This window comes from Canis lupus, chromosome 1 (assembly GCF_011100685.1).
Source record: "Canis lupus familiaris isolate Mischka breed German Shepherd chromosome 1, alternate assembly UU_Cfam_GSD_1.0, whole genome shotgun sequence".
NCBI lineage: Eukaryota > Metazoa > Chordata > Mammalia > Carnivora > Canidae > Canis > Canis lupus.
Window position 1 is genome coordinate 74,517,303 of NC_049222.1, and position 12,525 is coordinate 74,529,827.

A 12,525-nucleotide genomic window follows, 5' to 3' on the forward strand; every position below is an offset into this window, starting at 1 on the left:
GGTGGTATCTCATTGTGGTTTAGTTTTGTATTTCCCTGATGGCCAGGGATGCACGGAGCATTTTCACCTGTGTTTGTTGGCCATGTCTATGTCTTCCTCTGTGAGATTTCTCTTCATGTCTTTTGCCCATTTCATGATTGGATTGTTTGTTTCTTTGGTGTTGAGTTTAATAAATTCTTTATAGATCTTCAGATACTAGCCCTCTATCTGATAGGTCACTTGCAAATATCTTCTCCCATTCTGTAAGTTGTCTTTTAGTTTTGTTGACTGTTTCTCTTGCTGTGCAGAAGCTTTTTTATCTTGATGAAGTCCCAATAATTCATTTTTGCTTTTGTTTCCCTTGCCTTCGTGGATGTATCTTGCAAGAAGTTGCTGTGGCCAAGGTCAAAAAGGGTGTGGCCTGTGTTTTCCTCTAGGATTTTGATGGATTCTTGTCTCACATTTAGATCTTTCGTCCATTTTGAATTTATCTTTGTGTATGGTGTAAGAGAATGGTCTAGTTTCATTCTTTTGCACGTGGCTGTCCAATTTTCCCAGCACCATTTATTGAAGAGACTGTCCTTTTTCCAGTGGATAGTCTTTCCTGCTTTGTTGAATATTAGTTGACCATAAAGTTGAGGGTCCACTTCTGGATTCTCTATTCTGTTCCATTGATCTCTGTGTCTGTTTTTGTGCCAGTACCACACTGTCTTGATGATCACAGCTTTATAGTACAACCTGAAATCTGGCATTGTGATGCCTCCAGCTCTGTTTTTTTGTTTTTTGTTTTTTGTTTTTTTAATATTCCCCTGGCTATTCGGGGTCTTTTCTGATTCCACACAAATCTTTTTTTTTATTTTTTTATTTTTTTTTATTTTTTATTTATGATAGGCACACAGTGAGAGAGAGAGAGAGAGAGGCAGAGACACAGGCAGAGGGAGAAGCAGGCTCCATGCACCGGGAGCCCGACGTGGGACTTGATCCCGGGTCGCCAGGATCACGCCCTGGGCCAAAGGCAGGCGCAAAACCGCTGCGCCACCCAGGGATCCCCAGATTCCATACAAATCTTAAGATGATTTGTTCCAACTCTTGGAAGAAAGCCCATGGTATTTTGATAGGGATTGCATTAAATGTGTACATTGCCCTGGGTAGCATCAACATTTTCACAATATTCTTCCAATCCATGAGCATGGAATATTTTTCCATCTTTTGTGTCTTCCTCAATTTCTTTCAGAAGCGTTCTATAGTTTTTAGGGTATAGATCCTTTACCTCTTTGGTTAGGTTTATTCCTAGGTATCTTATGCTTTTGGGTGCAATTGTAAATGGGATTGACTCATTTCTCTTTCTTCAGTCTCATTGTTAGTGTCTAGAAATGCCACTGGTTTCTGGGCATTGATTTTGTATCCTGCCACACTCTTAAATTGCTGTATGAGTTCTAGCAATCTTGGGGTGGAGTCTTTTGGGTTTTCTATGCACAGTATCATGTCATCTGCAAAGAGGGAGAGTTTGACTTCTTCTTTGCCAATTTGAATGCCTTTTATTTCTTTTTGTTGCCTGATTGCTGAGGCTAGGACTTCTAGTACTATGTTGAATAGCAGTGGTGAGAGTGGACATCGCTGTCGTGTTCCTGATCTTAGGGGAAAGGCTCCCAGTGCTTCCCCATTGAGAATGATATTTGCTGTGGGCTTTCCATAGATGGCTTTTAAGATGCTGAGGAATGTTCCCTCTGTCCCTACACTCTGAAGAGTCAGGAATGGATGCTGTATTTTGTCAAATGCTTTCTCTGCATCTATTGAGAGGATCATGTGGTTCTTGTTTTTTCTCATGTTGATATGGTCTATCACATTGATTGCTTTATGAGTGTTGAACCAGCCTTGCATCCCAGGGATAAATCCCACTTTGTCATGGTGAATAATCTTCTTAATATACTGTTGGATCCAATTGGCTAATATCTTGTTGAGAATTTTTGCATCTGTGTTCATCAGGGATATTGGTCTATAATTCTCCTTTTTGGTGGGGTCTTTGTCTGGTTTTGGAATTAAGGTGATGCTGGCCTCCTAGAACGAGTTTGGAAGTATTCCATCTCTATCTTTCTGAACAGCTTTAGTAGAAAAGGTATGGTTTCTTCTATAAACGTTTGATAGAATTCCCCTGGGAAGCCATCTGGCCCTGGACTTCTGTGTCTTGGGAGGTTTTTGATGACTGCTTCAATTTCCTTCCTGGTTATCGGCCTGTTCAGGTTTTCTATTTCTTCCTGTTCCAGTTTTGGTAGTTTGTGGTTTTCCAGAAATGCGTCCATTTCTTCTGATTGCCTAATTTATTGGCGTATAGCTGCTCATAATATGTTTTTAAGTCGTTTGTATTTCCTTGGTATTGGTGGTGATCTCTCCTTTTTCATTCGTGATTTTATTAATTTGAGTCTTTTCTTGTTTGTTTTTAGTAAGGCTGGCTAATGGTTTATCTATCTTATTAATTCTTTCAAAGAACCAACTCCTGGTTCTGTTGATCTGTTCCACAGTTCTTCTGGTCTCTATTTCATTGAAAATAGAGATTTTTGCTTGAGTCTTTATTAACTGTCTTCTTCTGCTGGGTGTAGGTTTTATTTGCTGTTCTTTCTCCAGCTCCTTTGGGTGCAAGGTTAAGTTTTGTATTTGAGTTCTTTCCAGTTTTTGGATGGATATTTGTATTGCAATGTATTTCTCCCTCAGGACTGCTTTTGCTGTGTCCCAAAGATTTTGAACGGTTGTATCTTCATTCCCATTAGTTTCCATGAATCTTTTTAATTCTTCTCTAATTTCCTGGTTGACCCTTTCATCTTTTAGCAGGATGCTATTTAACCTCCACGTGTTTGAGTTTCTTCCAAATTTCTTCTTGTGATTGAGTTCTAGTTTCAAAGTATTATGGTGTGAAAATATGCAGGAGACAATCCCAATCTTTTGGTATTGGTTGAGACCTGATTTGTGCCCCAGGATGTGAGAAGGTTTCTCTCTATTCTGGAGAAAGTTCCATGTGCACTTGAGAAGAATATGTATTCAGTTGCGTTTGGATGTAAAGTTCTGTAAATATCTGTGAAATCCATCTGGTCCAGTGTATCATTTAAAGCTCTTGTTTCTTTGGTGATGTTGTGCTTAGAATACCTGTCAATTACAGAAAGCACCGTGTTCAAGTCTCCCAGTATAAGTGTATTATTATCTAAGTATGTCTTAACTTTGGTTATTAATTGATTGATCTGCTTGGCAGCTCCCACATTAGGGGCACAAATATTCATGATTGTTAGGTCCTCTTGTTGGATAGATCCTTTAAGTATGATATAGTGTCCCTCTTCATTTCTTACTACAGTCTTTGGGATAAACTGTCATTTATCTGATATGAGGATGGCTACCCCTGCTTTCTTTTGAGGACCATTTGAATGGTAAATGGTTCTCCAACCTTTCATTTTCAGGCTTAGGTCTAAAATGAGTCTCTTGTAGACAGCAAATAGGTGGGTCTTGCTTTTTTATCCAGTCTGAAACCCTGCACCTTTTGATGGGATCATTAAGCCCATTCTCGTTCAGAGTTACTATTGAAAGATATGGATTTAGTTTCATAATACTTATTCAGTCCCTGTTTTTGTGGATTGTTTCCTTGGACTTCCTCTTTGTTTTACAGAGTTTCCCTGAATATTTCTTGCAGAGCTGGTTTGGTAGTCACATATTCTTTCAGTTTCTGCCTGTCTTGGAAGCTCTTTATCTCTCCTTCTATTCTGAATGAGAGCCTTGCTGGGTAAAGTATTCTTGGTTGCATGTTCTTCTCATTTAGGACCCTGAAAATTATTACCTGTCAGCCCTTTCTGGCCTGCCAGGTCTCTGTGGAGAGGTCTGCTGTTAACCTAATGCTTCCCCCCACAAAGATTAGGGATTTCTTGTCTCCTGCTGCTTTAAGGATTTTCTCTTTATCTTTGAAATTCCCAAGATTCACTATTAAATGTTGAGGTGTTGAACACTTTTTATTGATTTTAGAGGGGGGATCTCTCTATCTCCTGGATCTGAATGCCTGTTTCACTCCCCAAATTAAGGAAGTTCTCAGCTATGATTTGTTCAAATACATTTTCTGGTCCTCTGTCCCTCTCGGCGCTCCAATTAAATGTAGATTTTTTCTTCTGAGGCTGTCATTTATTTCCCTCAACCTTTCCTCATGATCTTTTTTTTTTTTTTAAGATTTTATTTATTTATTCATGAGACAGAGAGAGAGAGAGAGAGAGAGAGAGAGAGAGAGGCAGAGATATAGGCAGAGGGAGAAGGAGGCTCTATGCAGGGAGCTTGATGTGGGACTTGATCCTGAGTCTCCAGGATCAAGCCCTGGGCCGAAGGCGGTGCTAAACCACTGAGCCACCTGGGCTGTCCTCCTCATGATCTTTTAATTGTTTTTCTTTTTTATCCTCAGCTTCCTTCCTTGCCATCAACTTGTCTTCTCTGTCACTGACTCGTTCTTCTACCTCATTAACCCTCGTTGTTAGGACCTCCAGTTTGGATTGCATCTCATTTAATTGATTTTTAATTTCGGCCTGATTTGATCTAAATTCTGCAGTCATGAAGTCTCTTGAATCCTTTATGCTTTTTCAGAGACACCAGTAGCTTTATAATTGTGCTTCTGAATTGCTTTCTGACATCGAATTGTAATCCAACTTCTGTAACTGTGGGAGAGAGTATTGTTTCTGATTTTTTTTTTTTGTGGTGAGTTCTTCCTTCTAGTCATTTTGCTCAGTGCAGAGTGGCTAAAAACAAGTTGTACTGGAAAAAGGAAGGAAAGAGAGAGAAAGGGAAAACAAACAAAAAACAAGGAGGGGTATCCTCTGATTGTATATACTGTAAGTCCTCGACTTCCCCTGGAGCTTTCCAGCACTGCTTGGTCAAGAACTTGCTCTTCCCCTGTCCTTCCAGCCGGTCTTCTGGGGAAAGGGCCTTCTCTGCTTATTTTCAGGTGTGTGCACCTGTGGGAGCTGCCCCACCCCCTGCCAGGTGCACTGCTCAGTGGGAGCCGTTTATCCTTTGAGGCCCCTGCTCCCTGACACCCAGGCTCAGTCCCAGGCACAAGGTGACACCAGGAGGAACAACAACTGTGGCGGTGGCCAGCTCTTCAGCTCAGGAGTCAGCTCCAGCAATAACTACCACAGTCTCCCAGTCCGCAGAGGCCTGGATGCTCCAGGGGCAGGGAGAGCTGATCTGCATAGCTTGGGGGCGCTCAGTGGCTGGAGTGCCCCTGCTCTCCTGTGTCCTCCCAGACTCCGCCTCTCCCAAGGGGAGTGCCGGATCCTGGGCTGTGTCTCCCGGCGCCTTGGGCTCCGGGGCCTGCACCACTGGAATCGTGCTCCTGGAGCTGTGCAGTCCCCTCCGTGCGGAGCTGCTTTCTGAGCTGCTCCCGGGCCCCGCTGGGCACATGCGGGGCATGCACTGGAGTCTTTTAGGGAGCTTGGCCCGCGGTGTGTGGCACGCTCTCCCCTGGGGCACACTTCCTCTGTTAGTGACCTCGGGAACCTCGGGGCTCCACTGCCCCTCCTGGGATCCTGTCCGAGTTCCTGTGAGCACCTTTCTGTCTGGGAAGATTGGTAAAGTTCCTGCTTCTCTGGGACTGGGCTTTCCTGTCCTGGAGGCTCTCACCGCCTGGCTTTAGCCAGGCTCCTCGTGGGGGCCCCTCCCCGACTGGATGCTTTATTTATTTATTTACTACCCCCCTCCCTCTTTCTACCTTATAGAAGTGCGAAATCTTCCCACTGTAGCATTCCAGCTGTTCTCTCTTTAAATCTCAGGCCGAATTCATGGGTTTTCAGGATGATTTGAAAGTTATCTAGGTAATTTGGTGGGGGCAGGTGACTTGGGGACCCTATTCTTCTGCCATCTTGCCCCACTCTGTATTGAAGATTTTATGGGATGTGAAAGTGCTATCTAAATGCCAGTTGTCAATAATAATAATAATAGTGTTGTATGTTATGTGTTCAAATACTCTGTCCATTAGCCCTTTTCAAGATTAGATACCAGGATAACGCATTAAACTCTTAAAACTTAAAATCATGGTATTTCAGGCTATTTTTGTAGTAAGTTGAAGAGCTGACTGATTAGAGGTATTATTGTATAATAATTGATAGAGTTCTGAGAAAGACCCAGTCAACGCATGTTCCTTTTTATTTCTTATACCTTTCTTAGTGTCTTTTTTGCTTAATGTTTTTTTTTCCTTTGTCCCTTAAAAAGAATTTTTCTTTTATGACCTAGGCTTGCTAAATGCCTTGTAGGTCACTCAGATATTACTTAGCACAGTAATTCATCCTTATCTGTTAGGGATCCAGTCCAAGATCCCCTGGATCTTAGATGCCTGAAACCTTGGATGGTACTCTACCTTATTTATACAATATATGTTTTCCTATACATACATACCTGTGATAAAGTTTGATTTATTACTTAAGCCCAGTAAGAGATTAACAACTAATAAAATAGAACAGCTATAACAATATACTATAATAAAAGTTAAGTGAATATGGTCCCTCTCAAAATATCTTCTTGTACTGTACTCATCCTTCTTATGATAATGTGAGATGCCCCTGTGATGTGATGAAGTAAGATGAAATAATGTAGGTATGTTGTCTTATAGCATTAGGGCTAATATTGATCTTTTGACAGTTGATCGTAGGTCCAAAGGAAGATCATTTGTGCTTGGCCACAGTTGACCATGGATAACTTAAATCAGGGATAAAAGGGGACTAATATACTTTGGTGACTTTTGGTGCCAAAGATGGTACTGATTTCTGCTTGGTTAAGGTATTTTAGGAAAACTACTAAATTTGCCACATGAAGTTCTTACTTATGAAGAGATACTTCTGAATAGCCAAAGCTATTCATATTACATTTAAATATTGGTTTTTGTGATATTTGTCTCTTGAAAATTATTGATGTATTTATGAAGTAATGTAAAACTGATTCAATTATTCACGAAAGGCATATTACCTTTTTCTTAAAAAACAGGAATGTTTGGCAGTCAGGACCCTTGATCCTCTTGTCAACACCTCCAGTCTGATCATGAGGAAGTGTTTTCCTAAAAATCGCCTGCCACTCCCAACGATTAAAAGTTCTTTCCATTTCCAGTTGCCAGTTATTCCTGTGACGGGGCCTGTGGCCCAGCTCTACAGTTTACCCCCTGAAGGTAAGACTGCACGTTTACTGCTGGCTTTCCATGGTTCTTGGAATTGTGTGACTGTTGACTTTTTTTGCTCGTTTCCAGTTTGTAGCAAAAGGAGACCTTAATGAACACAGTACACTTTCACATATTTTAGTTATTTCTTCAAATATAAGAAATTGGGGTCTGATAATTAAGGGAAGTGGTGTGGAATGTGTTACATATATATGTAAATTTGAATTTGAAAAAATTTAAACATTACATAGGAACATTATTTCATAGGTTACATAAATTTTCAAAGGATAAGAATGTTTAGGTAACAAATTATTTGGACTTATATTTATAACTTTTTGATAAACTTCATTTTTTTTAAGTTAAGAATACCTAATCACCAAAAATTTTATAGTTTATGCTTAACAAAACTTGCATATGACTTACTTGAATGAAAATAATGAAATTATCAGAAGTTGGCTGTTTGCCATCTTCATTAGTACTGGGAACATAGAAGTAGGAGTTGAAATTTCTTAATGTGGGGAAAAAGTAGAATTTTTGGAGTAAGATCTAGCAAAACGAGAAAGAGAATATAGTCTAGATAGACTATTATTAGAATTTCTAAAGTATTTCCTCATCAGTTGATCACTATTTTGTGAGAAAAATTTTATAAAATTTATATTTATATTTAAAAGCAATTACTTGAAGTGACTTCAGAGAATTTTCAGGTGATTATAATTATATGTTTTATTATCCTTGATAGAGATTTGTTAATGGTATATATTGCAGAGTCCACCATTATGATTTTATTTTAAAAATATTTTAGTATAAAAGTACAAGTTTATGCAAAATACCAAAGTATTTAGTCTATGCAAAATACCAAAATGGATTATTCAGAAACTTCCTTTAAAAAATAAAAAAGTCTGCAAGTCAGTCTGGGACTTGAGTAAGATAGCAAAGTGAAAAAGTGATCTAATTTCTCTTTCCCATTGCCTTTAAAATTACTAGCAGACTTTAAAAATAGGGGAAAATCTGAGCAAAAGTGAAAACGAGGTAAAAGAAGCATTCTCCTGAAACACAGAACATGCAGCAAACATGCTGGAGGTAGGGATATACTAATGAACAACATCGACTTTCTGCTTACCCTTCTGTGAATTCAGTCTGACTGAGTCCTGAGTGGAGATGCCAGTAACACTTAACTTGGAGGGACGATCAAGGAGCAGTGGGAGTGCCTTTCTTTCCTGTATCTCAGTGTAGGATGATGGGGGCTGAAGTGGTGTTTGTAACTGGTAGGAAGCTTGGGGAGACTTCTGTATGATACAGCAGGTGGTAAGACTGGGAGTGATATAGGACACAGGATATACCCCATTCATACTGTCTCTAGGTAGAGAAAGCTGACTTCTAGTGCAGTGAATTCATCAGACCTGGGGAGAAATTGACAGTGATGATATTTTTCTGAGGGCTCCTTTCCTGTCTCATCTCAGACTAATGGATTAAATTAGAAATGGAGATTTACACTGACCAACAGGTCTTCATGATTAAGATGTGAGAGGAGGGTTTTGACAGAACTGTGCAGGCATAAGAAAAATACCCTCTTTCTGGTCACCATTACTTTTTCATATATCAGACTTCATTACATAGGTCACAATTTTCATTATTTTTTACCTCAGCTAGGATATAAGTTCCATGAGGATAGACCTGTTGTATTTTTTCCCCTTCATTTTATCCTGAGCATCTATTGGACACAGTGTATACTTAACATTTGTTGATGAAGGAATCGAGCTGACCTGAAGGCTTTGTCTCTAGAATATTAAATGCCCAAAGATAATGAAGCAGCATCTATAGAGATTTGGAGGAAAAAGTCCTCATTCAAGATTTCTGAACACTTATGAGTTGCCATCCCTATGTGAAGGTGACATATTCTTAGGTATATAAAGGTGTGGAAATAGATTATCAGAAACCCTTTCTGAATTAATTACATGAAATATTACTCCAGGCGGGCTGGTGATGAATAAAAATGACAAGAATAGAGACAACATGGTAGCAGAATCATTGTATTAAACATTACAAATTGTTAATTACATAATACTAAATAATTGTCATACTATCTGGAATACATCAACCAACTCTTGGCCAAGGATACATATTTCACAGCTCTAACAAAGTGGGTCTTTTACACAAATAAACTAGAATATACATTTATGTTAAATATAATTTATATTGTTTATATTGGTTGGGTTCCTATTCTTAGGAATATTACACTATTCTGGCTTTTTTTTTTTTAATTTTTTATTTATTAATGATAGTCACAGAGAGAGAAAGAGAGGCAGAGACACAGGCAGAGAGAAGCAGGCTCCATGCACCGGGAGCCCGACGTGGGAATCGATCCCGGGTCTCCAGGATCGCGCCCTAGGCCAAAGGCAGGCGCCAAACCGCTGCGCCACCCAGGGATCCCTATTCTGGCATTTTTAAAATAATTACAGAAATAGTGGTTCAGATATGGATTTTAAAATGTAAAAGTAACATCTGAAACAGAGATCCTTAGTTTGGGATCTGTTGAATCATAGGAATCCATGGATGGACTGAGACTATGAACATTTTGAAATTTTATGTAAAGCGATATATTTTATTTATTTTTGGGGGGAGAAAAGTCTTGAGGAGGCTCATTTATTATCGCTATAGAAAAGCAAGGAAACTTCAGAGATGCACAAAAATCCTGAGAGTGCAAAATACAAAGCAAGAAGAAGCAAATCGGTTTTAGTAATAAGATATCTAAATGAATTGGGGATCCTGGGTGGCTCAATTGGTTAAGCATCTGCCTTTATGATCTCAGGGTCCTGGGATCAAGCTACATGTCAGGTCCTCAGTGGGGAGTGTGTTTCTCCCTCTGCCTGCTGCTCCCCCTGCTTGTGTGCTCTCATACTGTCTCTCTCTCTATCAAATAAATAAATAATCTTTATTTATTTCTCTCTCTGTCAATATTTATTTCTCTCTCTCTGTCAAATAATCTTAAAAAAAAATAAATGGATCAAAGGAAAGAATCTGTGGTTGGGTTAAAAACCAAAATCTAGGGCAGCCCGGGTAGCTCAGTGGTTTAGCACTGCCTTTGGCCCAGGGCGTGATCTTGGAGACCCAGGATCAAGTCCCACGTCGGGCTCCCTTCATGGAGCCTGCTTCTCTGCCTGTGTCTCTCACAAAAAAAATAAATAAAACCTTAAAAAAACAAAACAAAACAACCCAGAATCTAAGTAGCTGATATGTACTGGAGACTCTTAATAGCAAGATGAAAGTTTGAAAGTATGAAAGTATGAAGTTTGAAAGTATTAAAAAATGGGCAGATGTGTAGGTATTATTCCCTTAAAAGAGATGAGGAAGGCAATATTACACAGAACAAGTGTTTAATTTAAAACGGCAGGGGTTATTTTATACAAGTTAGATAATAACAGATAGCCATAAATACTAGGGCAAAGATAGGTGAAACTACAATCACTGAATAAAAAGAAGTTCACAGAAACACAATCTTATGGGTTTGTATTACTATACCTCTCAGTTCTTGCAAATTAAATAGAGGAGGTTTAGCCAACACAAGTGGGTGCAGAAGATAACTCCTGTTAATACATTTGAAAATATAATTGAAATGGACATTATTTTAGACAAATATGAGTAACTAGAATCGACTTAAATAGTAGAAAACCTGCAACTGAATATGCTGTCATGTCAGGTTGCCTTCCGTGAAGACACCAAATGCTGTTGATGTGATAGTTTCAAGAAACTATCAACTTTCAAGAAAGTTTTCTCTGCTTTGTTTTCCAGAGCATAGAAAAAAGGGAAAGTTTAGAAGCAGCTCAATGTTGAAATCAAAACTAGTAGGAATAACCTAAAACCTGAGGTCATTGTCACTCATGAAAATAAATATAAAAATCCTAAAATATTAGCAAATTGGATTGAATCGTATTTTTAATGTATACGGCACCTTGACAAAGTAAGGATTATTTTTTAAAAAGTAAGTTCATTGTAATATTAAGATATAATTAATAAAATTATCAGTAGATCAAACAAAAAAAAGAAAGCAAATGATTACCTTGGTAAATGCTGTGAAGAGATTTAATAAAATTCTTAGTTCCAGATAATTTTTTTTTAATTTTTAAAAAGATTTTATTTATTTATTCATGAGAGACACACAGAGAAAGAGGCAGAGGGAGGAGAAGCAGGCTCCATGCAGGGAGCCTGATGTTGGACGCAATCCTGGAACTCTGGGATCACACCCTGAGCCGAAGGCAGACGTTCAACTGCTGAGCCACCCAGGCGGACGTCCCCAGATAAAATTTCTTAAGGAATCCAGGAATATTTCCCAAACAAGCTGGATATTCTCCAACTCCTATCAGTAGCCATTGTCACAAATGGTAGCAAAATGTTAGAGAATTTCAACCATTGTTAACATCATTTTGAAAGCTCTAGACAAATTCATAAGACAGAGAAAGGGAAAGTCTTAGTCATTAAATGGATGAGATAAAGTTAGTAGTATCTGTGGAGAATATTATTGTCTGTGTAGAAAATCCAAGCAAATCAACTTTAAAAACTTGATCTAGACGAAATAAAAGTTCAATAAAGTACTGTTTACAAGGGAAATATATAAAAGTTAGTAGGTTTCCTGTGTATGTGTTATATATGTAGATACATGAACAAAACCATATAGAAAACATAAGAGGAAAGTAGATCACATTTACAGGAGCAATAGCAAAAACAAAATAAACTCCTTGGAATATACTTTCCAAAACCTTACAGAAAGTACTGACTCATTCCTTTTAATTGTTATGTCATATAGATTTAGTATAATTTATCTAATTAGCTTCTTGTTGATAGGCATTTAAGTTTTTCCCTGTATTTTAGTTTTTACTTAATGAGCCAAGGACATTTTGAAAACCACGACAAGGATTGATTTATAGTCCTTTATTTTAATTGTATAATTAAGCTGTAATGGTTGATATTATTCATTGGAAGAGAAGAAAAAGGCTCAGACACCCTAAGCTATATGGCATTTGACATCTGGACCAAAGGGAAAAACCATGTAAAGGAAAATACTTTGGAAGATTTGGTTAAAAATTAAAAACATTTTCTCTCAGACACTAAACTGTATTTTCCCTTCTTCCTGTCCAAGCAGTCATCTTTCTTGTTTGCATTAGGCTTTTCTTAATTCAGTCCCTTTCTTTTTTTCTTGTGGTTCATTCTCTGAATGTCAGCTCTTCCCTTGTTTGTCCATGACTGACTGAGGTTCGTACATTCGCATACATAGACCCAAGTTACTGTGCAGTATCAATATTTAACCCTTGCTATTTCCAAAAGAATTGAATTCCAAAAGAGTTGAAAGTGATATTAATTAGGATGAACTGAGCTGATGTTACATAGTGACC

General features: G+C 38.5%; 1 protein-coding gene across 5 annotated transcripts in view; it reads left to right on the forward strand.

Annotated features, from left to right (window-relative positions):
- AGTPBP1 (ATP/GTP binding protein 1) overlaps window positions 1-12,525 on the forward strand; it is a 180,053-nt gene that overhangs the window by 77,933 nt on the left and 89,595 nt on the right. For all 5 annotated transcript variants that reach the window (XM_038526945.1, XM_038526944.1, XM_038526943.1 and 2 more), the window contains one exon: window positions 6,973-7,150. In XM_038526945.1, coding sequence (XP_038382873.1) covers window positions 6,973-7,150 — 178 coding nt within the window. The remainder of the gene's footprint in view (window positions 1-6,972; window positions 7,151-12,525) is intronic.